The 27421-nt window shown below is 40.2% G+C and overlaps 1 protein-coding gene across 2 annotated transcripts; it reads right to left on the reverse strand.

Annotated features, from left to right (window-relative positions):
* Positions 1–2044: 2044 nt before the first annotated feature.
* On the reverse strand, positions 2045–13248 carry LOC121564210 (heme-binding protein 1). Of its 2 annotated transcripts, none has more exons than XM_045214269.1 (6): positions 13132–13248; positions 6532–6716; positions 5870–5961; positions 5277–5418; positions 4352–4535; positions 2045–3825 (listed from the first exon to the last, which is right to left on the reverse strand). In XM_045214269.1, exons 2-6 carry the CDS (start codon positions 6689–6691, stop codon positions 3651–3653), a joined length of 753 nt encoding a protein of 250 aa, XP_045070204.1. In that variant the 5' UTR covers positions 6692–6716; positions 13132–13248; the 3' UTR covers positions 2045–3650. The 2 variants fall into 2 exon arrangements, with proteins under 2 accessions (XP_045070204.1, XP_045070203.1); XM_045214268.1 differs by lacking the exon at positions 13132–13248 and adding an exon at positions 8020–8115.
* Positions 13249–27421: the final 14173 nt, after the last annotated feature.

Below are 27421 nucleotides of genomic sequence, written 5' to 3' on the forward strand. Positions count from 1 at the left end.
GATCTACATACTGTATAAAAAAAGATGAAAAATAAAAAGCTAATAATAATAATAATAATATGCCATTTAGCAGACGCTTTTATCCAAAGCGACTTACAGTCATGCGTGCATACATTTTTGTGTATGGGTGGTCCCGGGGATCGAACCCACTACCTTGGCGTTACAAGCGCCGGGCTCTACCAGTTGAGCTACAGAGGACCACTAATATATTATCTAGATTAGATAAGTATTCAACCCCCTGAGTCAATAAAGTTAGAAACAGCTTTGGCAGCGAATACAGCTGTGAGTCTTTTGGGGTAAGTCTCAGAGCTTTGCACACCTGAATTGTACAATATTTTTCCATTATTCTTTTAAAAATGTTCAAGCTCTATCAAGTTGGTTACAGATATTTGCTAGTCAGCCATTATCAAGTGTTGCCATAGATTTTTAAGCAGATTTAAGTCAAAACTGTAACTAGGCCACTCAGGAACATTCTATGTCATCTTGGTTAGCAACTCCAGTGTAGATTTGGGCTTGTGATTTAGGTTATTGTCCTGCTGAAAGGTGAATTTGTATCCCAGTGTCTGTTGGAAAGTAGACTGAACCAGGTTTTCCTATAGGATTTTGCTGTGCTTGGCTTTATTCTATTTATTTTTATCCCAAAAAACTCCCTAGTCCTTGCCGATGACAAGCATACCCATAACATGATGCAGCCAGCACCATGCTTGAAAATATGACGAGTGGTACTCAGTGATGTGTTGTGTTGGATTTGCAGCAAACATAATGCTTTGTATTCAGGCAAAAAAATAATATTTGCCACATCTGTTGCAGTATTACTTAAGTGCATGTTTTGGAATATTTTTTATTGTGTACAGGCTTCCTTCTTTTCACTCTGTCATTTAGGTTAGTATTGTGGAGTAACTACAATGTTGTTGATCCATCCTCAGTTCTCACATCACAACCATTAAACTCTGTAACGGTTTTAAATTACTGAGCGGTTTCCTTCCTCTCTGGCAAATGACTTAGGAAGGATGCCTGTATCTTTGTAGTCACCAACAAAGCCTAATTAATAACTTCACCTTGCTCTTTTTTTTCACATCTCCCAATTGGTGCCCTTCTTTGCAAGGCATTGGAAAACCTCCCTGATCTTTGTGGTTGAATCTATACTTGAAATTCATTACTCGATTGAGGGACCTTACATATAATTGTATGGGGTACAGAGACAGGGTAATCATTCAAAAGTAATGTTTACCACTATTATTGAACACAAAATGAGTCCATGCAACTTACATGATTTGTTAAGCAAATTTTTACTCCTGAATGTATTCAGGCTTGCCATAACAAAGTGGTTGAATACTTATTGATGCTAGACATTTCAGCTTTTCATTTTTAATTAATTTGTAAAGAATTGTAAAAAAATATAAAAATATAATGCCACTTTGACATTATGCTGTATTGTGTGTGACACAAAATCTCAACTTAATCCATTATAAAAAAATCAGGCTGTAACACAACAAAATGTGGAAAAAGTAAAGGGGTGTGAATACTTTCTGAAGGCGCTGTACGTTTTAAATGTGGAAAAAGTAAAGGGGTGTAAATACTTTCTGAAGGCACTGTACGTTTTTAAGTATAAATGTATATCAAATCTCCATTAATTTACTCTGGCAATCTTTTAAGTAGTTTAAAGATGCGCTATGCAGAAATCTCTGCCATTTCCTGGTTGCTTGAATTCAAATAGTTTGCCTAATTTCTGTTTATGTGACAAAACAAGCAACTATAGTGTAGAGAATCATTGTACCATCTAAACCGCTGTGAAATATATTTTCCATAACCAAAAATATTGTATTTTCAGCTGTTTGAAGCTGGTGTACAAAGCCGAAAGTAAAAGAGGCAAAAACAAAACTTAAGAACGGGAAGCATAGAAATAGTGCACATAGAACAGATCTACCACGTCTTAGACTTGCTTTCAATGAGAATTAAAGATCTATAACTCCTCGCATTTCTATGTGAATTTCGTCATCGCCCAAAAAGTTACATATTGCAGCTTTAAATTGAAGCAACCCACTACAATTCACACTGCAATTTTAAAATGTATGCTTTGAAACAGTTGAAAACAGCATAGAAATACAAGGTCATAAAAGAGAGGCCAGGTTAAAGTTTAACATATCAAAAGTATACCGTACTAATTATTGGAAAATACAAACAAATACACCGAATACACTTATTCTGGGAAAATTGCATATATATAAAAAAGAGGCAAGCACAGTAAGAGCACATCATTTGGCCATGCTGAACAGATTCATAAGTCACTATAATTAAACTTCCATTCCTCAACCATCATTAACTATAATTATGGATCTTTAAAAAGCTTGAACCTTCATCAAAATCTAAAGTGCCTGGTCCCAGTCTCAGAAAGCTCCATTTACAACTAACCTCACCAAAACCAATCTATTCATTTGTGAGATATTCGCTATTCACCAATAGACAAAAAAAATATAATACAAACATTACTGTTTGGTTGCCACCTAGTGGCAACTGAAGGTTACGAATGACAAATCTGTCTATCATTTTGAGGCTGGGGGAAGGGGGATAGTTGTTTGAGAACAGCTGTTTACTTATTCGGACACCTATACCCAAAATCCAGCCTCAAATGTAGGTAATGTAGCAGAGTGTGGGCAAAATAATTCACTAGCAGGATAAAATTCAACGACAGTGCAGTTAAGAGTAAGAAGGCAACCACATATCATAGCAAGTAACTTTGAATGATAAAGTTGTGTCAGAATTACCTATGGATATGGATAACAATAGGTTAAACCTGGATGCCTACTCGAGTCAACTGCAAATACAACATTTTAGTAGTAGGTTACAGTCCTATAAGACATAACCATTATAGTTTAGAAAAACGTTATGGTATCAACATCATTACGAAAAAAATGTTTTAAATGTATGCACTCACTACTGTAAGTTGCTCTGGATAAGAGTGTCTGCTAAATTACTAAAATGTCAAATGTAAATTAATTTCAGTCCATTTCTAAAATAGCGGGTTCACACATTTTATGTGCCACTAGTTTGCAATGATTAGATAATCCCAAATTTGTTATACAAAAAGCAAGAAAAATAAAATATAGATAAAACATGACGGAAATATAACAGAGTTTAACTCTTGTAATGCCCAGCCAGTTTTTCACCGAGATACAATATACTTTTATTTTAAATACCATATTTGGTTGTGTATATGGTATAAATGCCACTGAAGTTAGAATTTTCTTGTGCTCCCCTAGTGCATAAAAAACATACAATCTCAGTGAATGATAAATAAGTATTTCTTCCATACTGTATACCTAATACTATCTTTAAAGTCATCTTGTCATCTCTACAGCTAAAACCAACCCAAGAGCCATTCCTCCCATTTTAATCCATACTATATCCCCATTACAGGAATCATCTGGGGGTTGTGTTCATTAGGGCACGCAAAAACAAAAACAAACGTTTTAAAAAACATTTTACAAAATGAGCATTGCTTATTTGACCAAGTCTAGGTAGTCCCTCCCTGTTTGTCTCTTTTATTCCTTTTATCGCCCAATGAACGCGACCCTAGTGGCACAGAAGGGGGGTGGGATAGGGGGGTGTTGGGATGATACAAGAGGGGACAGGGGGATGTTATAAGAGATTTAGGGGTCTCGTCGGATGAACCAGATCTCGTTTCTGCGGCAGGAGACCCCAGGGTTCTCGTAGACGGCCACCATGTAGGAGTTGCGATGCATCTCCTCGCTGGGGCCCAGCATCTCCCACAGCAGGTTGATCTGAGGCATGATTGTCTCCTCCGTGGTGGTGCCGAAGAACGTCCTACAGAAGACTACATTTGTTATTTGTGTTTAGATAAATACTGTCATTACTACTATTAACTGATTATTTTTTACCTACAGTATTTTAGCCAGACATCTTACCAATGCAAAGTAGTGTGTGAGTCTAGCTAGTATGTATCCATTATCTATAGAAGTTAGCATTATTAATAATGTTTGGGCTGATTCCCCACACACAGATTAAGCCTAGTACTGGACCAAAAAAAAAGCTCAATGTAGACTCCATTGAAAGTGCTTTTTAATTCAGGACTAGGCTTAATCTGTGTCCGGGAAACCAGCCAATATAGTAAAAAATAAAAAATAAATTCTGCAGTTATTATCACTAATCTAACTAATTATTTCCACCCATTTTGGCTAGACATTGTCTATTTAAATCCAATGCCTATTTTTTCATGTAGATATTTAAATAGGTCAAAATATGTCTCAAAACCACAGGGGAAGTAGAATAGGCTTCAAATGAAGCCTGGGGCTTGAGTATCGAAGTCAGCCAGAGGTGGGAGTGTCCTTACCGGGTGATGACTCGTAAAGCCTCCCTTTGGAGTATGGTGATGTCTGGGTCAGTTGGCTGAGGCGGGTTGGCTTGGAACTCAGCAGGCAGGTAGTATGCTGTCAAGATGTCCTTCTGAAAGCCATTGCCGTCCTCCAGCATTTGGAGACTGTTCACAATGGGTACAGTCATTCCCAAATAGCGTCCTGGCAATACAAGAGTGTGCTATTATAATTACTCATTGTTACACTGTTCTTACTATACACTATACTTACGGTTATGATAAGGGTTAGGGTTACTGCTGTAAGTACAGTGGAACAATAAGTGATTACAATATAGTTGTAACAATGAGTGATCTGCTAAATGGCATATTTATTTATTACAATATAGTTGTAACAATGAGTGATTACAATATAGTTGTAACAATGAGTGATTACAATATAGTTGTAACAATGAGTGATTACAATATAGTTGTAACAATGAGTGATCTGCTAAATGGCATATTTATTTATATTTATTTATTACAATATAGTTGTAACAATGAGTGATTACAATATAGTTGTAACAATGAGTGATTACAATATAGTTGTAACAATGAGTGATTACAATATAGTTGTAACAATGAGTGATCTGCTAAATGGCATATTTATTTATATTTATTTATTACAATATAGTTGTAACAATGAGTGATTACAATATAGTTGTAACAATGAGTGATCTGCTAAATGGCATATTTATTTATATTTATTTATTACAATATAGTTGTAACAATGAGTGATTACAATATATAGTTGTAACAATGAGTGATTACAATATAGTTGTAACAATGAGTGATTACAATATAGTTGTAACAATGAGTGATTACAATAGTTGTAACAATGAGTGAATAGATGTTGCACTGTACTTACATCAATAATTACACAGTAACATGAACACTAAGGCCTTACCGACGGAGTTCTCCTTGCAGATGAATTTCATGAGTTTCATGAAGCCCATGGAGATACTCTGCTCGTACAGCTTCTCCCCTTTAGTGATGCACGCCCACTTCCCTGCAGGGTACACCCTCTCCTCAAACAGCACCTCGCCCAGCTGCAGAAATAGACACACACACACACACACACACACTTCATTATCCAGGGAATATAAGAGATCTTTCACTTCACTTTGCACTTGAGCAATGGCATGGATGCTCAAGCTGAAACAAACACACACAACATAAATTGTACTCAGGCAAATGCATGGATGGTCATAAGGCAACACACACACAGATTTTACACACCACATTGCGCTCAGGCATTTACACAAATCCGTGTGAACACACACACAGCTTTCATTATTTATTTATTTATTTATTTATTATTCAAACACTCAAAATAAAGACAAGAAAATGGCTTCATTTAGCCTTTACTACAGACTTCCCTTCACTTCCTGCCATTACATGATGGATAGATGACCCAGAAAATGGAACATCCAGCCAACATATCTGCCATTGTCACCCTGACCTGAGATTGCTAACAAGTGGGAGGGAGACATACTGTACCTTCTCATGCTGAGAGATGGAGGTAAAGGGGACCTGCTCTCTCTCTTGGGCTTGGTTCCGTCGCGTCAGCTCTTGAATTGGTCCTGTCATTTCTATAAAACAACACAGGGGGCCTCTTAATTTCTTTAAAAAGATAACAGAGAGCACTGGCAAAAACCTCACCGGAACCCTGGTTTCCTTTTATGATGCATAAGCCAATTCGCCATTGGCTTATGCTTCATAAAAAGGAACCCAGGGCTAACGTCAAGTATTCAAGTCTCTAGGAAAATGGGCCTGCTCTAATATCTATAAGCTTCTCAGCAGACCTCGAACTGATACCCATTTGAGTAAGCCATGATAGAGACCTCAATACACACACTACAGCAATCAAGTCATACTGCTGTATTGCAAACGTTTTGGAATGTGGAAGATAAAACAATGTGCCGTAAAACAAGGAAACAATATTGTTGAAATGTAGTCATCATTTTCTGGGACTTTGTTTAGCAGTCTTTGCTTATGGACAAGATGTAGCAACTAGAATCTGAGATTTTATTTCAACTGTTGGAAGAAACCATGTCCTGTTGAAACGAGATTGATTTCTCAGATTGATTGTCTCCAAATACACTGCTGCCAAGCAACTACCTCGAATGGGGCTATTTTACTCCACTGCCTATCTCACTTACCTCGGGGGATGGACACCTGGTGTGTGCTGGCGATCGCCTGCCAATGGGTATACAGCCTCTGCTGCTCGTCGTCCTCCATTGGCTCGGGGTTGTCGGTGATGTCATCGTCCAGCTCTTCGTCCTCCAATCCGTCGAGATCCTCGAGGGAGATTAGTGCCATTCTTTTGTCCACACGCCGGGTAGATCTGCAAATACAAGACCAAGAAGACAAATGTGTTACTTTTCCTAGAAATAGGCCCATTGTTAATGTCCATTTCCAGTTTACCTGGAAATGACTAGGTATTTAGGCCTACTAAGAAATGACTTGGTTGTGGCCTGGCTGGTCTAGTGTTGATGTCGCAGCCTCCGGCACAGTTCTACAGTGTTGTCATTGGTTCGAATTGGGCCTACTGCCCTTTGACAGAACCTGTCTCTGTCTTTCCCCACTGTTACCCTCCTTCATTATTTGTTCAATAAAATCAGAAAATCCCTTATCCAAAAAAAAAAAGACAAGGACAAACTGTAACAATGTACATTACACTGTAACAACCGGTAATAACCAATTCATTATTTATAGTAAGTACCAAAAGTATGTATTGTTAAAATGTCCCATTAAATACCAGGTGAAAACAGTACCATAAAATAATGTGCTACCTTACTATTACCAGTAAAAAAAATAGACCCACTTTATATTATTCAGTCATTTATTCACTTGTTGAATGTAGGCTACACAGGATATTATGATCTGTACAGTATTATGGACAGGCTAATGTTATGCCATGTAGGTACATGAAGCTATTTTGACACAGACTTAACTATTTAAATCACAGTCACACTGGATCATATCAAACCTGCTTGTCAGACCTTTTCAAAGAAGCTTAAAGGGGATTGATGCCTGTGGTAGTAGGCTTAGCCTATCTCTGCAAACGACCAAAAAGGGCACCATATGGTAGACAATGATTCCCAATTATTTTTTGGGAAGTTGAAGCTCAATTACTGCTTTCCTACACAAGTTAAAAACTCTATAATGCTATTTGGACAACAGCAAAATCAAACAAAAATGAAGCCAGACATAAAATGATCACCACAATATTAGATTTAAAGGTCTGTGGAACGGCATATACATTGTCAACCACTACTTAACCTCATCATAAAATGACTCATTTACTTGTGGAACGGTGCATACAGTGCAACCTTCGTAGGTGGTTTGAAATCTGATTCCTGACCATGCGACTTGTGTCAGAATGGTGAAATCTGATTTATTTGCCCTCAAGTGGTTTTTAGACTGTTATTTGGCATATCTTGTTCCTCGCTAGCTACTCTTTTGAAAGTTTTGACAAGAACATGTGGTATGTAACCAGCTTGTTAATTGTTTACAAATAAATTAGTGAATGTGCAAGAAAGCGAAACAACTACCTAGCTAGCTAGTTGACTACTGTGGCTAGCCAAAAAGGACTCGTTTTGAAAGTTGGATGATCTTATCCTTTGAGGCTTTAAAAGTATTCTTACCTTATGATTTTGAACATTCAAAGCAACTGGGAAATGTCCATGGCAGGCAATATTGTCACCTTAGATTACTGCATCATTTCTAAATGATAGGAAGCACGAGAACCTCCACCAATCAGTCTACACCACTGCGCACACACCCGCCCTTACTATGAAAACTAGAGTAGCCATGTCAGCAAATGACTGCTGTCTGAACACACACAAATCCGATTTGGTCACATGTAACTTGCTGTTTGGACCGTCAGCATTCCAAAACTGATTTGAAAAACAAACTGATTTGCGCATTAAAGGAAATCTCCACACAAAAACTATATTTTGGTAATTGTTTCATTAGTCCCCAAATGTTTTGCATGTCAGCAATCAGGTTTCCAAGATATATAATACTGGCTTTATTTCTGTATTTTGAAAGTTATATATCTTGGAAACTTGACTGCTGACATGCAAAACATTTGGGGACTATATCAACAATGGACTAATGAAACAAATACCAAAGGATCGTTTTCTGGTGGAGTTTTTCTTTAAGACCTGCAGTGTGAACAAGGCTTTAGACTTTTCTTTGTCCTGTCTTCCATGTGCTTTCTAAACTTTGTTTTTCCTTCGATTGCATTTTGAAATATTGCTATAGGCTTACTTAACTGCTTTTCACTGACTGCTGCAACTCAACAATCAGCTATTTGGTAGGCTATTTGCCACACATGCTGCCCAAACTGTGTGCTTAAAGCAATCCACAGCTCATTTTTAAAAGAAGTGAATTCATCCACTGTGCCCAAATCATGCTCTCTGGTGTAGTATTTTGAAAGATTTTATATATTTCTGTATAGGTACGAGTAACTATATAGCTAATTTTGTCAAATTTAATTCAATTTATTTAAGCTTATGTTCCCCTAGCCTATTGGACAAATTATGCCAACATCAATGTGAAAGACAAGTAACTGGTGCATAAAACAGCTGGCCGCGAGGCTTACAAGGCTGAGTTTAAATGCCGATATCAAATTCAAAGCAATCGGCGCACTGCTTAAACGGCTGACAGGCAAAGCAAAACTGCCTGGCCAGGTCTCTGCTCTACAGTCGTGGTCCCAAGTTTTGAGAATGACACAAATATTAATTTTCACAAAGTCTGCTGCCTCAGTTTTTATGATGGCAATTTGCATATACTCCAGAATGTTATGAAGAGAGATCAGATTAATTGCAATTAATTGCAAAGTCCCTCTTTTCCATGAAAATGAACTTAATCCCAGAAAAACATTTCCATTGCATTTCAGCCCTGCCACAAAAGGACCAGCTGACATCATGTCAGTGATTCTCTCGTTAACACAGGTGAGAGTGTTGACGAGGCAATGGAGATCACTCTGTCATGCTGATTGAGTTAGAATAACAGACTGGAAGCTTTAAAAGGAGGGTGGTGCTTGAAATCATTGTTCTTCTTCTGTTAACCATGGTTACCTGCAAGGAAACACGTGCCGTCATCATTGCTTTGCACAAAAAGGGCTTCAAAGGCAAGCGAACTTCAAGGAGAGAACTTCAAGGAGAGAGGTTCAATTGTTGTGAAGAAGGCTTCAGGGTGCCCAAGAAAGTCCAGCAAGCGCCAGGACCGTCTCCTAAAGTTGATTCAGCTGCGGGATCGGGGCACCACCAGTGCAGAGCTTTCTCAGGAATGGCAGCAGGCAGGTGTGAGTGCATCTGCACGCACAGTGAGGCGAATACTTTTGGAGGATGGCCTGGTGTAAAGAAGGGCAGCGAGGAAGCCACTTCTCTCCAGGGTAAACATCAGGGAGAGACTGATATTATGCAAAAAGGCACAGGGATTGGACTGCTGAGGACTGGTGTAAAGTCATTTTCTCTGATGAATTCTCTTTCTGATTGTTTGGGGCATTCGGAAAAAAGCTTGTCCGGAGAAGACAAGGTGACCGCTACCATCAGTCCTGTTTCATGCCAACAGTAAAGCATCCAGAGACCATTCATGTGTGGGGTTGCTTCTCAGCCAAGGGAGTGGGCTCACTCACAATTGTGCCTAAGAACACAGCCATGAATAAAGAATGGTACCAACACATCCTCCGAGAGCAACTTCTCCCAATCATCCAAGAACAGTTTGGTGACGAACAATGCCTTTTCCAGCATGACGGAGCACCTTGCCATAAGGCAAAGGTGATAACTAAGTGGCTCGGGGAACAAAACATCGACATTTTGGGGTCCATGGCCAGGAAACGCCCCAGACCTTAATCCCATTGAGAATTTGTGGTCAATCCTCAAGAGGCGGGTGGACAAACAAAACCCCACAAATTCTGACAAACTCCAAGCATTGATTATGCAAGAATGGGCTGCCTTCAGTCAGGATGTGGCCCAGAAGTTAATTGACAGCATGCCAGGGCGGATTGCAGAGGTCTTGAAAAAGAAGGGTCAACACTGCAAATATTGACTCTTTGCATAAACTTAATGTAATTGTCAATAAAAGCCTTTGACACTTATGGAATGCATGTAATTATACTTCAGTATACCATAGTAACATCTGACAAAAATATCTAAAAACACTGAAGCAGCAAACTTTGTGAAGACCAATACTTGTGTCATTCTCAAAACTTTTGACCACGACTGTATGCTGAGAGAAAGGCTCGAAGGCTGGCAACTTCTCTCCAATCGATGCTCTGCATGATCCTAAAGCCAGCCAACTAAACGGCCATTGCATTTTAAACGGCCATTGCGTTTTAAAATTGGTATTGGAATTATGAGTCAACTTTTTTGTAGCATACTTTTACATTGAGCTAGTCGCCATACCCAACTGATGCCCCTGTTTTGTCTCGTTCAAAAAAAATTAAGAAACTTTCGACTCATTTTGTTCATTTGAGTCAGTAATGCCCAAAGCACGCAGGACCCTCTACCGGTGAACTGAAAACTCAAGTCATGATTCTACAAGCCTCTCGTTCAAATGTCGTTCACCATAAAAGGGGCTTATTGGCGCTGTCATGTGACTAAGACTTGTAAAAGTGTGCTTTAAACAATGTACATTTGTTGATTGCTAGGCATACAAATAAGATTATTTATTGATGCATTTGAAACGAGGTCTAGTTGTGGCCGCAACCGGACTAGATTGTTAACGATTTGGCAGAATGAATTGCTTGACTGCCGTGAGGGTCATAAGCACAATATCGTTCAAACTGCAGCACCCCCAAATGATTCGTTTTTTGAGTTTTTTTTTAGCAATGACTGTGTATAGATGTTTTGGTTCTACAAAGCTGTCTATAATAACATTCAATAATAAATTAATTGCATTAATTCTTACATCAATTCAACCAGTTCTAAACATGTCTTGCTGCCTGCAGCATGAACTATTTTACAATTGTTGGTCGGAGCACATCTCCCTACAGTAGCCTCGTCGTGAACCAGGCTTCCATACTCTAAGGGAGGCGTGACAACTACTTGATTTTGGAGGTACATGGCAACACAAGACTAATCCTGCTGTAGTCATTGCGACCAGCAGGTCAAACGAATGACAACATGAACGAGTAACTCAAAAAAACGAATCATGACTCGAGTCAATCAGGACTCCGCATGGCTCTGTATAGCTCCGCATTGACATTATTGGTTGACAGTATTTGGGGTTGGTACATCCTGTAAACACAAACTCACTTCCTTTACAACAAACATGGATAACTTTGATAAAAGTCTATCAGAACAAGTTCATAAATAAAATACATATTTATGATACCTCGTGTACGGATTTCAAAGACACGAAAAGGAGTTTGAACTCCTGGAAAGAGATCAGGGAGGTAATGAGGATAGATGGATTTGCACACATTCAACAAATCTGATCAAACAAAGTGGATATTTGTCAAATCTGACATGATTGATGTATTGTAACAGGCCCACAATGTGGTTACTAAAATCCGATTTTGATATATTAGGCTTTTTTCGCTGCATAACATTTTGATGTTGTCCCTTTTCAGGTTTAGAAGAAGTGACTGCTATGCTCCTGTTCGTATAAGCTGGTAGCATAGCTAGCATACAGAAATCGGTGGTGGTATTCAGTCGTTTTTAACTGTAATGCAGTTGATTGATGACGATGACATGAACATGTATTGGGATTGACATCCATACAAGCATTATGTTTACCTCAACATAGAAACAAACAATAGCCTAAATGTAGCCTAATTTTGCTGGGGGGCAATGGGGAGATTCGGGATGCAGGTGGGAAAACAGTGCAGCATTTTTACTTCATGCTATAATTGACTGAGTTCCTACTCCAACATCTCATGAGGTAAGGTCTTGTCTTTTCCTTTAATCAATTGTTCGTAATTAGCTGACTGGCTATCACTACGAGTGGTGCGGTGCAGACCAATGTATTGGATGAGTATGACTGCTCCCCAAAGCGCAAAAGGTATGAATGCTTTGACAACTGCAGAGGTCGCATCTCAGTAAATGCTGTACTGCCGCTGCAGATTTCGGATTGACCATAAATCGGCTTTTACTTGACGTCATTAAACTTTGTTTACTGCGGCAGCCAGGCTGCACATTACTAAACACAAAAACACTTTACCAGCGCGCGCTAACACCACCACTAAAAGGAGTACACAACAGCACAGCCTTCATTAAGGATTTTCATACAAAATCCGATTAATCATCGCTGGCGAGACTATTAAAAATGGGCTGTGAACTCACTGGCTGTGTTCGAGAGCGTCAAATCCATGATGCATTGTGGGTAACTGGTGACACTGGCTGATCTACAAATAATAATGAGTAGTTATTTATGATGCAAGGTAATTTGTAGATCAGTCAGTCGGCAGTCACCTGCAATTTCGAACCAGCACACTGACTGCAATGCATGACAGCAAAAGTAGGTCAACCATAGGGAACCAACACACCCAATAACGCAGCAAAATTTTCACAAAGGGTTGCTAGAACGCGATTGCTAGAATGCATGCCATGAAGATAATAGGCTTTAAGATTGTCAACTCATCGTTTTTTAACAATCATTTATATTGGTTAAACCACAATCGGTTATTATTAATGTAGGTTTTGTGGCCATTTAGCTATTCATTTGTTATATGCTTCCCTGAACACTAGTTCAGACCAAATCGTTTACCCGAATGTAACGTTTAGTGATCAAGTCGGCGTTCTTACCTGGTCAACAAAGTACAGGATCGTAGTAGCGCAGTACTTCTTCTGACCAACAATCGAAACAGGAGACATAAGTATATAAGTGCAATGCTGCACTTGTATTCTGCCAGCAACACAAACGATGACGTTACTTTCGTATGGTAATAAGAATTCCTTCAAAATAAAAGCCCGCATTTCAAAACATTGCAATATGGATAACTCATTCAAAAGATACAGTATTACATTTGAATCAATGTCCCATTTTTTTATGTGCTTAAAAGCAAATGCATGAAGGACTTTGTGGAAACAATTACAAATATGCTTCTAAAAACATTTTGTAAGACTACTATAAAAAAATACAATGTTCAGATCGGTATGTTCACAACATTGGGCTGTAGAAAAAAACCAATGTGCTGAGTCAAAAGTGAGGTTGGGAATGGGGTCTGTAGAATCTATATATCGTGTTATTTCTTGGGGGACTGAAGCCTAAATACCCAGCAGCACTTTCTACCTACAGATCCTACTGAGTATTCCCAACCCACTTTTACGTCGGCATATAGAATATTTTTTTCTCTATAAGCCCACACACAGTGCATTCGGAAAGTATTCAGACACCTTGAATTTTTCCACATTTTGTTACGTTACAGCCTTATTCTAAAATGGATGAAATTGTTTTTTTCCTTCATCAATCTACACACAATACCCCATGACAAAGCGAAAACAGGTTTTTGCTGATTTTAGCAACTTTTTTTTTTTAACCCAGAAATACCTTATTTACATAAGTATTCAGACCCTTTGCTATGAGACTCGAAATTGAGCTCAGATGCATCCTGTTTCCATTGATCATCATTGAGATGTTTCTACAACTTGATTGGAGTCCACCTGTAGTAAATTCAGTTGATTGGACATGATTTGGAAAGGCACACACCTGTCTATATAAGGTCCCACAGTTGACAGTGCATGTCAGAGCAAAAACCTAGCCATGTGGTCGAAGGAATTGTCCGTAGAGCTCCGAGACAGGATTGTGTCAAGGCACAGATCTGGGGAAGGGTACCAAAACATTCTGCAGCATTGAAGTTCCCCAAGAACACAGTGGCCTCCATCATTCTTAAATGGAAAAAGTTTGGAACCACCAAGCCTCTTCCTCGAGCTGGCCGCCTGGCCAAACTGAGCAAACGGGGAAGAAGGGCCTTGTTCAGGGAGGTGACCAAGAACCCGATGGTCACTCCGACAGAGCTCCTCTGTGGAGATGGGAGAACCTTCCAGAAGGACAACCATCTCTGCAGCACTCCACCAATCAGGCTTTTATGGTAGTGGCCAGACGGAAGCCACTCCTCAGTAAAAGGCACAAAACAGCCCGCTTTGAGTTTGCCAAAGGGCACCTAAAGGACTCTCAGACCATGAGAAACAAGATTATCTGGTCTGATGAAACCAAGATTGAACTCTTTGGCCTGAATGGCAAGCGTCCCGTCTGGAGAAAACCAGACACCACTCGTCACCTGGCCAATACCATCCCTACGGTGAAGCATGGTGGTGGCAGCATCATGCTGATTTTCAGCGGCAGGGACTGGGAGACTAGTCAGGATCGAGGGAAAGATGAATGGAGCAAAGTACAGAGAGATCCTTGATGAAAACCTGCTCAGGACCTCAGACTGGGGAGAAGGTTCACCTTCCAACAGGACAACGACCCTAAGCACACAGCCAAGACAACACAGTGGCTTCGGGACAAGTCCTTGAATGGCCCAGACAGAGCCCAGACTTGAACCCGATCGAACATCTCTGGAAAGACCTGAAAATAGCTGTGCAGCGACGCTCCCCATCCAACCTGACAGAGCTTGAGAGGATCTGCAGAGAAGAATGGGAGAAACTCCCCAAATACAGGCATGCCAAGCTTGTAGCGTCATACCCAAGAAGACTTGAGGACGTAATCGCTGCCAAAGGAGCTTCAACAAAGTACTGAGTAAAGGGTCTGAATAGTTATGTAAATGTGATATTCCAGTTTGTTTATTTTTTATAAATTTTAGAATAAGGCTGTAACGTAACAAAATTTGGAAAAAGTTTAGGGGTCTGAATACTTTCCAAATGCACTGTATGTCACTCATATACAGTGTATTTCATTGCAATGAATGGAGTGGGTGGAGTAATGAGTCACCAACACTCTGTATTAAACCCACTGCCCAGCACAAGAGACCAATTCAAGTTTTGCAGACTCTATATTGAGTAATTCCGATTACATATTGTATTTTATTAAAAGTGTATTTATTTAAAGAGTGACTGCCTCTAAAAAGCAACTAATCCCTTAAACGGCTTCGATATGAGTCGAAAAAATGTATTCTTGTGTCAAAATTGATTACAAAGTTTAAATATGATAACTTTTTCATGAAGTCAGTCTTGTCTAAAATAGTTTAATGTTATTTTTTCTGGTTTGTCTGTTGAGCAACACGTCCTAGTCATGTCGAGTTTTGTGGATCTATGTATGTGTAAATGTTTAATTAATTATGGAAAAACTACACTGAACAAAAATATAAACATGTAACATGAGCTGAAATAAAAGATCCCAGAAATGTTCCATAAGCACAAAAACCTTATTTCGCTCCGTTTTTGCATACATTTGTTTACATCCCTATTAGTGAGCATTTCTCCTTTGCCAAGATAATCCAACCACCTGACAGGTGTGGCATATCAAGAAGCAGATTAAACAGCATGATCATTACACAGGTGCACCTTGTGCTGGGGACAATAAAAGGCCACACATTTTCAGTTTTGTCACAACACAATGCCACAGATGTCTTAAGGTTTGAGGGAGTGTGCAATTGGCATGCTGACTGCAGGAATGTCCATCAGAGCTGTTGCCAGAGAATTGAATGTTCATTTCTCTACCATAAGCCGCCTCCAACGTCGTTGTAGAGAATTTGGAAGTATTTCCAACCAGCCTCACAACCGCAAACCACATGCATGGCGTTCTGTGGGCGAGCTGTTTGCTGATGTCAACGTTGTGAACAGAGTGCCCTATGGTGGGGTTATGGTATGGGCAGGCATAAGCTACGGACAATGAACACAATTGCATTTTATCGATGGCAATTTGAATACGGAGATACCGTGATGAGATCCTGAGGCCCATTGTCGTGCCATTCATCCTTCGCCATCGCCTCATGTTTCAGCATGTTAATTCTGAAACGTCGCAAGGATCTGTACACAATTCCTGGAAGCTGAAAATGTCCCAGTTCTTCCATGGCCAACATTCTCACCAGACATGTCACCCATTGAGCATGTACGACAGTTCCAGTTCCAGCCAATATCCAGCAACTTCGCACAGCCATTGAAGAAGAGTGGGACAACATTCCACAGGCCACAATCAACAGCCTGATCAACTCTATGCGAAGGAGATATGTCGCGCTGCATGAGGCAAATGGGCACACTAGATACTGACTCGTTTTCTGATCCACACCCCTACTTTTTTTTTTTTAAGGTACAGTGAGGGAAAATATATTTGATCCCCTGCTGATTTTGTACGTTTGCCCACTGACAAAGACATGATCAGTCTATAATTTTAATGGTAGGTTTATTTGAACAGTGAGAGACAGAATAACAACAAAATCCAGAAAAACACATGTCAAAAATATTATAAATTGATTTGCATTTTAATGAGGGAAATAAGTATTTGACCCCCTCTCAATCAGAAAGATTTCTGGCTCCCAGGTGTCTTTTATACAGGTAACGAGCTGAGATTAGGAGCACACTCTTAAAGGGAGTGTTCCTAATATCAGCTTGTTACCTGTATAAAAGACACCTGTCCACAGAAGCAATCAATCAATCAGATTCCAAACTCTCCACCATGGCCAAGACCAAAGAGCTCTCCAAGGATGTCAGGGACAAGATTGTAGACCTACACAAGGCTGGAATGGGCTACAAGACCATCGCCAAGCAGCTTGGTGAGAAGGTGACAACAGTTGGTGATTATTCGCAAATGGAAGAAACACAAAAGCACTGTCAATCTCCCTCAGCCTGGGGCTCCATGCAAGATCTCACCTCGTGGAGTTACAATGATCATGAGAACGGTGAGGAATCAGCCCAGAACTACATGGGAGGATCTTGTCAATGATCTCAAGGCAGCTGGGACCATAGTCACCAAGAAAACAATTGGTAACACACTAGGCCGTGAAGGACTGAAATCCTGCAGCGCCCGCAAGGTCCCCCTGCTCAAGAAAGCACATATACAGGGCCATCTGAAGTTTGCCAATGAACATCTGAATGATTCAGAGGAGAACTGGGTGAAAGTGTTGTGGTCAGATGAGACTAAAATCAAGCTCTTTGGCATCAACTCAACTCGCTGTGTTTGGAGGAGGAGGAATGCTGCCTATGACCCCAAGAACACCATCCCCACCGTCAAACATGGAGGTGGAAACATTATGTTTTGGGGGTGTTTTTCTGCTAAGGGGACAGGACAACTTCACCGAATCAAAGGGACGATGGACGGGGCCATGTACTGTCAAATCTTGGGTGGGCAAACGTACAAAATCAGCAGGGGATCAAATACTTTTTTCCCCTCACTGTATCTGTGACCAACAGATGCATATCTATATTCCCAGTCATGTGAAATCCATAGATTAGAGCCTATTGAATTTATTTCAATTGACAGATTTCCTTATTTGAACTGTAACTCAGTAAAATCTTTGAAGTTGTTGCATGTTACGTTTATATTCTGTTCGGTATAAATTAAATCTTACAAAAAGAATAGTTTGGAAACTCAGTGCATCACAACGAGTAAATAGATTGGATTAGAATTATGTTAACAAATTATGCCCCTTTTGCCTAGCTCCACGGGCAAATCGCCCCTCTGCCCACTTTGCATTCCTTCATTGAATGGGGCTCCATTGTTTTATCGTCCCCAACGCATTCAAAGGACAGCAGACTGAAAAGCCCTATACGGATTGACCATGCCTCCACAGCCAAAGTTCTATGTCTTGCAATGCATGCCCTGCTGAAGGACCCTAGTATGCAGAATAGGTGGTTGGAGTTTGTCGGTCCCCAAGTCTGCACCAGTAACGCTAGTTTGGTGTGCAACGACCAGCGGTGGTGAGTATAACCAGAGATGCTGGAATATAATGACCTCTGGCTTTGCAGTCTTAGCTAAAATTACATTCCCCAGCAAGAAAACCAAATAATGTCACTCAAACAGAAGGGAGCACTAACAAAGAGTCACTGACAACAACCAAAACAAAGCAGGTGGGATTGTAGGAGGGGTTCTGAAAGACGGTCATGCGGGTGTCCACTGAAAGTTGACTAGCAACAACTGGAACCTAAATGACACCCGCCATGTGCACCCACTAAATTTGCACAAGAGTCAAACAAAAGAAAAACCCACACCAAACTTAAAGACAGGAAGGAAACCAAAAAGGTGGAGCAAAACAAAATCTGGGAAATAAAATAAAGGATTGTTTGTCTAGAACTCAACATAGGGAGAGCCAACTAAAGGTGTTAACCCTCTGCATCTATCAAGGCAACTGGAGCACTGGGCCAGCCACTCTTAAATAGCACCTTGGCCAGCGCAGCGCAGGTGAAACCCCTTCCCACTAACGAGATGGCAACCAGCACAGGTGTAACACATACTGACTAACGAGGCAACACCAATTGGTGCGCCCTACGTGCTAACAAGCTAAAGTCCAACATCAAAACATAAATGGAAAAGCCAAAGCCTGTAACACTAACGACGTTAGATAACGTTATTGCTGGTTATATAGGTAGCTATCTTTTGATAAAATGAGGCAGGCTAGCTAACTAAATAATTAGCTAGCTAGCTACCTTATTACAACTTAGCTAGGTCATCATAGCTCATACCAATTTGTGTATTTTCTAGATACTGCTGGTTATATAATGTTAGCATTTGATAATGCAAGCTAGCTAGCTAATGTTCGCTAAAGTGCTCATACAAGTGTATTCTGTATTGTCTATGGCAAAAAGAAATAATGGATGCAGCTAACTCATGTCTGAATCTGACTAATACAGTGAACTAGGAGCAACAAACCATAATGGCGTCACTGGCCTGAATCTCATCCAATCTGGAGCTACAGTCAGTCTACATCTGTAAAGCATAGAATATAATTAGCTTGACCCGAGTTACTGCCCTGATGACACAGACAGCTTCATCAACAACTGTAATGTGTGTTTTGGTTGAAATGCATTATCAAAAAGCTTTGTCCTTTCTTTATAACAAAATGCAATTTACCACTTGGCTGTCTATTGTATCACCCTGTCACAGGCCCTCCCATTCAACTGTGAAATAGAAAGGTGAATGCATCGATCAGGTTGTTCCACCATGCTAATCATAACTACCATTGATAATGTAATCAGTGCTACGGGTGTGTGTTTGTGTGTGACTGTCCAATATCTTTGATGAGGGGCCAGGGGCTGATCTACGCTGCCATGCTCATCAATGGGGCGCTGGCAAAGACCTTACCTCCAGCCTCACCTCTTTCCCGCTCACCAACGGTCGTCGATTAGGTAGGTTTAGTCTGACTTGTTCAAACTTCAACATAGTATATGTTTGTTTGTCAGATATCACCTATCCTAACTGCCATTGGTAATAGAACAGTGACTGTGTGTGTATGTATTCGCAGAAACATGTATGGAGCCAGCACATGGAGACTTGCAAGATGATGTGATGAAGTCCAGGCTGACAGACAGGCTTTATACTAATGTCTCTAAATTGAGAGAGACCTGGCACTCAGCATAACATTTTTACTAGACAACTTTTACTTGTATTGTCTTTTTAAAAATGGAATTTAATGTTATCAGTCAACATGGGGAGGGAGTAACCCTATCTATTCTGCACCAGGATCAGGGAACTCCTGTTGTATACGGGAAACCACACAGGAAGGTATGACCACTCTGACATGTTTGCCAAGGTAGCCCCATTACCTCCCGACAAAATTATGATAGGCACAGTATCTGTATCGGCTGAGAATGACAATGAAAGGTGAAAGGTGCACGTTGTTATATTAGCAGAACACTGCTTCTATGTTAATTATGTAAAGGGTTGCTTATTCTACATCAACCTGTTACTACATTTGAAAGTTATCAAAACACTGTAGAATATCTACATAAAATCAGCAATTGCATTCTTCTCATATTACTCTGTAGCCTACTGACCTATTTAAAGCTTCCTCCGGCATCTCACCACACATCTATCTGCTTTAGTCATTGAACTCAACCTGCAGGAGGTTTGTTGATTGAGTGGGGTGCGGTGTTGCCAACTCCTCAGTAAGGAAAGTAGTGTCGTAGTAAATATATAATGTTATAGCTTGGTCTGACTAAAATCTTGTGCATGACCCATCTTGTGTTGGGCCTTTGTATTTAATACAATGCACAAAGACTTCTATCTTGTCGGCCTTATCAGCAGGTGGCTATGGACAACACCCACGCCATAGGTCTCTCAGTTCTCCCAACTCACGACTTCTTGCTCTGAGGACATACACACACACACCCCCACACACACACACACATACACACACACACACACACACACACATCATCATTGTTAAACATACACACACATACACACACACACACACACACACACATACACACACGCACACACACACACACATCATCATTGTTAAACATACACACACATACACACACACACACACACACACACACACACACACACACACACACACACACACACACACACACACACACACACACACACATACACACACGCACACACACACACACACACATCATCATTGTTAAGCACACACACACACAAAAAACCCCTTCTCTTAGGCTGAACATCTGAAGACAGAGAACCCGACTCAGAGCCAATGCAATGGAGGTGACCTCGACCAACTCATCAGGACCAATCAGAAGATCAGAACTACTAGAATCAACCTACTTTATTTTATTGTATAAAATGTCAGCACACAATGTTTAGGGGGCTCGCTCTCAGATATCTCCCTACGAGGTTGACGAACGGGTCCGTGCACGCGATTTACAGATATCTTTACCTCTGAATAAACTGCCTTATATTATACAATTATCCACCTTGTCCGAAAGTCTCTACTTGGTCTCCGTTCTCCAGTAAACTTGTGATCATCAACAAAATTGGTAGCAGAGGGTGGTTTTCTAACTCTGAATTCGGTCCATAAAAGTTGATAGAGACAGGAGACAAGTAAGAGACGGATCTGAAAGGGACGGGTGACCTATCCGCAGGAGCAGCCGGGAATCCAGCTCGCCTCAGGAAACTGATCTAAACCGACGTCAATACAAAGGTAAGCAGAACCTGTTAAAACAAAATCTGCATATTGTATTGTAGGATAAACCAAATTATGATCAGTAGTACTGGGCGTGAGTATGGATTACTGTTAAATTTATAACATATCTATTATGACTCAAAAGGCACATGTGTAAAGATATCTGAAATCTTAGGCTTTTTTACTGTTGAAATGTGACTCTCTAGAGAGGAGTCTAGTTACAGTGGTTCACAAGAGGAGGACCGACTTTTATTTTCTGTTGAATTGTGATTCTCTAGTGAGGAGTCTATTTACAGAGGTTTGGTTCACTAGAAATGGACCCTTTTATTTTTACTGTTGATATCTGAAAATCTTAGGTTTTTACTGTTGAAATGTGACTCTAAGAGAAGAAGTCTAGTTACAGTGGTTTTATTTTCTGTTGAATTGCGGCTTTCTAGTGAGGAGCCTATTACAGAGGTTTTGGTTCATAAGCGATGGACCCTTTTATTTGATCCACAAGAGAAGGATCTGGTGACTTGATAAAAAGATTCAGATAGTCGGGTTGAGTTAATTCCGTGAGAATCCAAGTCCAGAAAAGGTTCTCCCGACTAGACGCCAGTTGAATGGTTTAAACGACTGGGAGTCTCCTTGAGGAGAATCAAAAAAAATTAAAAAAAAATACAAGTTCAGATAGTCGGGCAATTGGTTGACGTGGCACTCAACTATATGTACTGTGAGGAACTCAAACTGAATTCGTGTGTTGATGCTGATATGTAATGAAAAATGTAATTGTTGAAATGATAACCTGAATGTTGTGTAAGATTGGCCGTTTCATGAGACTAACTAGTTGATAACTTTTAAGAGGACCACCGAGTCCTATTTTGCCTGTTATGTAGCCGCTGCGCTAAGAGCTGACTGGTACATTTTCCCTCTTGTGGTGTTGGTATTTCCCTAAATTCTAAAATTAAAGGAGCACTCGAGTTTGCTAATATATTCTTCCAAAAGGGCGATTCTGATACCTTTTGGGAAAATATATAATAACTCGAATACCTGAAAAACAATAATAACTTTTGCTAAATAATTCCTAAAATTAAATTGATAATTATTTCAGGAGCACTCGAGTTTGCTAATATATTCTTCCAAAAGGGCGATTCTGATACCTTTTGGGAAAATATATAATAACTCGAGTACCTGAAAGACAACAATAACTTTTGCAAAATAATTCCTGGGATTAAATTGATGATTGTTTTGGGAGCGCTCGGGTTTGTTAATATATTGTTCCAAAAGGGCGGTTCTGATACCTTTTGGGAAAATATATAATAATTCGAATAATTGAAAAACAATAATACCTTTTGCAAAATAATTCCTAATAATAAAGTATTGAACATTTTTTGTGTACGAGGGTGGGACATCAGAGATAAATCTCAGTCAGCGCCAAGAATACATTGCTGGATTCGGCCAGTGACGGGCTAAGAGCACCAAGATAGTCTAAAAAAATAAAACTGTATAACCATGGCAACCACTACCGTCCCAAAACTCAAGTTTAATGAATATCTAGATCAAAAATACAGGATAGAGCGGGAGTGGTGCCGAATGGGTTTTTTAATTCGATCTAAAAGTTGGTGCGAGAGGAAAAGGCAAATCATCGATCTAAAAACAGACGGAAGAGTGACCTGAAAATCCTGGAGAAATCAACTATTCGTCTTGGCTCAGGAAACCTGATCAGAGCGCGCTCTTCTAAAAAGGTATGCAGAGCCTGTTAAAACGAAATCTTGCATATTGTATTATAGACCAATACCAAATTATGATCAGTAGTACTGAGCGTGAGTATGAATACTTGTTAAATAATTTTCCATCCTAATGAATTAAGGCATACATGAGATATCTGGTACTGTGTTTTATACTAAGGAATTAAGGAATAAGGAATAAGGAATAAGGAATAAAGATAAACGTATCCAGAATGTGTCGAACTACGGATTGACGCATTGGTGGATAAGATTTGACCCACAACTAGATTCCTAAAGGGACCCAGTTTGAACTGAGACCTTTTGCATAAATCCTATTAGGGGAGGTCCTACCCTATAGGTTGCGAGGAGGTAGAAGTTTAACTGTGGCAGAGTTCTAGACATTAGGTGGAGGGGAGAGGTATGGTTTTGAGGGACGTCTGGACGCAGATAAACTCGAATCCATGCTTAAAACAGATACATAAGGTGTGTAAAGGAGAAATGAGCAGTGAGAGAGAAAGAGAGAGTTGCGAGGGGAGGGGCTGGAGAGAGCGAAAGTGTGGCTTTTGGAGCGAGGAAAGACTGGAGTTGGCTGGGAACACCACGGGGTGATTATTTGAGAGGTGCCTGTGGGTTTCTGACGAGGGATGAGATGGGTGAGAAAGTAGAGAATATTTACATTTGCATTTTTGGTGATTTGGCAGACGCTCTTGTCCAGAGCGACTTGCAGGAGCGATTGGGGTTGGAGTGCCTTGCTCGAGGGCACATCGGCAGATTTTTCGCCTGGTCGGCTCGGGGATTGGAACCGGCGACCTCTCGGTTCTTGGCGCGGCGCTACTGATCACTAAGCTGCCTGCCGCCCATATGAGTTTAAGGTTGTGGCGTTGTTTGATCATGTGATAAGGTTTAATTTGTAATCGGACCATAACTAAAGTGGTTGTAGAAGTAATGTATAGGTAGGGGAGAGCCAATAGGGGCTCCATTGAACTATTATGGTTTATTTGGCATTTCAATGGCATAAGGTGAAATCTGTATGCATGAGGGGAATTCGATTATGTATTATTATAGTATTATGGACACTCCGTAATAAATAAACTGAACCAAACAAGACGTTACTACAGCAATAGAGAATAGTTAATGTTGTTACGTTAGTTCTTAAACCCGATGATAGAGGAAAATGCAGAACGCTGTTAGAGTGTGTTTTATTTAGGCTACTAGGGTGTTTGAGACGGAAGGGCTGGCTAGACGGGGGTGATGACGTGGCTGGATGTGCGACGTGAAAGTATTTACTTTGTGAGAATCGTAGATGGTGTGGAGTGACTGGCGATGTCCCTGGTTCGAACACAGGTAGGGACAGTAGACAAAGCTTCGCAGTGGGGCTATATACCTAGATTACTATGTGGATGTGAAAGGTTGAATTAGATAGCTTAAATAGAAGTATTCTAGAAAAGTCTATGAAAATATGTTATAAGGTTACCATGCGCTCTCCCCGAAGGAGCAAGGGGAGGGTGAGAGACAGTACAGTTCAGATGGTAGGAACATTATTAAATGTATGCTAATCAACGATAGCAAGTATTTGTTTTATTAATTAGGGCATAATCAGAGAGAACAGTTAAATAAATTGAATAGCGTAACTGAAATGGTTTAGCGGGAAAATATAAATGTTTGGTACATGTAGCAGAGTTAGGGGTAATCAATTAAATAATAATTGTATACTCGAGGAATTTTGAGTGGTTTTATAGATTAGTTATGAGGAATTAGATTGATACAAACAATTATTGATGGGTTAAGACTGGGGATAACCAGGAGAAAGAGATTAGCTCATCTCGTTGGAATGTTGCCAAGGGCTAGGGGGAGCAGTAGTGAAGTTAGGCCGTATTTAGGTCATAAAAGTGAGCTACCAAATTAAGGCCTGGCTATTTGTGGTTGTTTTTCAAATTGGGTTTTCAAATAAAAACAACACACCTAGTATGATGTTTATAAAGCCTTGTTTCAATTTTTGGGGGGTTTTCAGCAGGTCAAGGGTTATAGGTCTTAAAGGTGCACACAGTGAATTTTATGGATTTTTTAGGTTTTGGCTGAGTTTGGGGTATATATGATTTCTTATGAGAATGAATGTCATGAGGACTTAATGAACACTTGGGATAACTAACATTTATGAAATATTTAGAATAATGGTAATTGTTTAGTATACTATGGGATTAAACAGTTCGTTAAATGATTTCAATGGCCTCTGAACTCTGTTTTAACATTCTGGTGTTAATTAATCATCCACACTAGTACATTCTAAAGGCATGAGAGGAAGACTTTAAGATAGTTTATTTTACTAAGTTGAGGGTAATTTATAGTACTGTGAAAATTGTGAAGAAGATTATAATTTGGTAATAATATATTTGATTTGAACCATAAATAACAGAAGAGAGAGTGGAGGAATGGCAATTGGATAATGAAATACCAATATTAACTAAAGTGATTGTTTAGGTAGGTGGTAATATTGACACATGGCCAAATCATGTGTCAAAGAGGGGGATGGTTGGATTAAATATTAAATATATACGAAGGAGAGGACAAAATACTTTATTAAATATATACGAAGGAGAGGACAAAATACTTAAAAAAAAAAAAAAACATGTATGATAGTTTATTAACCACACCTGTATGTCAGAGGTTTTGTGCCCCACAGGTGAACTAAAGGAGAAGGTGACCCACTCTATCTAACCAGGAGACTGAATCAGGCCTGGCGGAAGGGCCCTACCAAGTACTGCCTTTGCCAGCAGAATAGCTGAGAGATCCATCTGGGTGCATGTCACACACTGTACAAAACCAGCTACACCTGACGAACAAACACAGAGTTAGGAGAAAGATCCGATCACCACTATGGTTCGGGGGTTGCCTCTTAACGAAGATTCCCTTACCCTGTCTGATCATCCCTGTGTGAGTTCGATAGAAGGTAAAGCAATGGGTTGGCCTCTGGCATCTGACATGTTCTCAGGGCAAGGGTGGGGATTCACAGGTCTCCGACGGTAGGTAGCTGTCTGATTGTGGGGGCCATATTCCTAACACACACGGACCCTCCTGTTTCAGCCAGAAGTGGTAGTTAACCTAACACAAGTTGAAAAGGCATAGGAGACAGCTAGACGTAGGGAAAAAGGAAATTCTAGAGTAAACCTCTCTGAGGGAGGTAGTGAGACCGGGGCTGTGATAAAGATAGTGCAAAACTATGGACCTGGAGGAAGTAGTACAGGTGGAAACGGGGTATAGAAATCTTAACCTGTGGTTGGAATGGATTCAGTATACGGAAAAAAAAACTATGTCTAAAGAGGACTGTTTTGCCTGTAGGACAGCCAAACCAGGGATAACAACTACTCCGTTCCCCTTGACAGGCTTTAACTCTCTGTCAGGTTTTTCCTCCATGCAAGCCACCTGGGAATGTGGTGAAAGAGTCTTATGGTAACTTGCACTATCTGTTTCCCCGATAACAAAGTCATCCCGACCTGGGTTGCCTCAGTTTGAAGTCACAGGGGATTCTTATTATTGTTTTTCTAGGACTAGTAAGGATAGGATACAGGGTAGGGCATCTTAGCTCCTGCTCCCACACAGAGAATGTCACACCTAAAGAGACCATGACTAAATCTCTCCTCTTTGTTGCAGCAAGAGGATTATAGGAGCCAAAACCAGGCCCGTGCTGACATCTGATGGATGTGTGGTGATAACTGATTGTGAACTCACCTACATACGCAAACAATCAAACGTGTCAGAGATTGGTGAGTTGTCACATAGAAAGTAGGACCTCCTCCCGGGATCCTTTGATGAAAGGATATATATTGATGGGATCCACAATCAGATCGCAGCTGGGTTTGAATCAAGTATTTTCTGGTGGTCAAACAATTAATAAAAATGTAGATTGGATAAATTATATTTAATATAACCAGCAAAAGATTTATTAACCACACTCGTGATGCAATAAAGGGATTAGCTGAGCAGACAGCGGCAACTAGCTTAATGACATGGCAGAATAGAATAGCTTTAGATATGCTTTTGGCTGAGCGGGACGGGGTTTGTGTTCTGTTTGGATATATGTGCTGTACTTTCATCTCCAACAATATAGCACCGGACGGGCCCCGTGACCAAAGCGCTTGAGTGACCATCACCACGCTGGCGAACGAACTGGTTGAGAACTCTGGTATTGATAGCTCCATAAACGGTTGGTTTGATAACGTATTTGGTAAATGGAAAACTATTGTTGTGACTATTCTGGGTGAAGTTATGGCCTCTATGGGTATACTTGTTCTTTGTGGATGTTGCCTTATTTCCTGGCTGAGTGACTGGTTTGGTGAGTACTCTTCTATGGTGGTT

The sequence above is a fragment of the Coregonus clupeaformis genome, unplaced genomic scaffold, assembly GCF_020615455.1.
Source record: "Coregonus clupeaformis isolate EN_2021a unplaced genomic scaffold, ASM2061545v1 scaf0226, whole genome shotgun sequence".
Lineage (NCBI taxonomy): Eukaryota > Metazoa > Chordata > Actinopteri > Salmoniformes > Salmonidae > Coregonus > Coregonus clupeaformis.

What these genes read in the sequence shown, in the direction of transcription:
- LOC121564210 (XM_045214268.1), bottom strand. An exon ending in CCATCTCTCAGCATGAGAAG is followed by an intron (nt 5,419 to 5,869) that starts GTACAGTATGTC and finishes CTATTTCTGCAG; the next exon opens with CTGGGCGAGGTGCTGTTTGA. An exon ending in CTGCAAGGAGAACTCCGTCG is followed by an intron (nt 4,536 to 5,276) that starts GTAAGGCCTTAG and finishes TTGTATTGCCAG; the next exon opens with GACGCTATTTGGGAATGACT.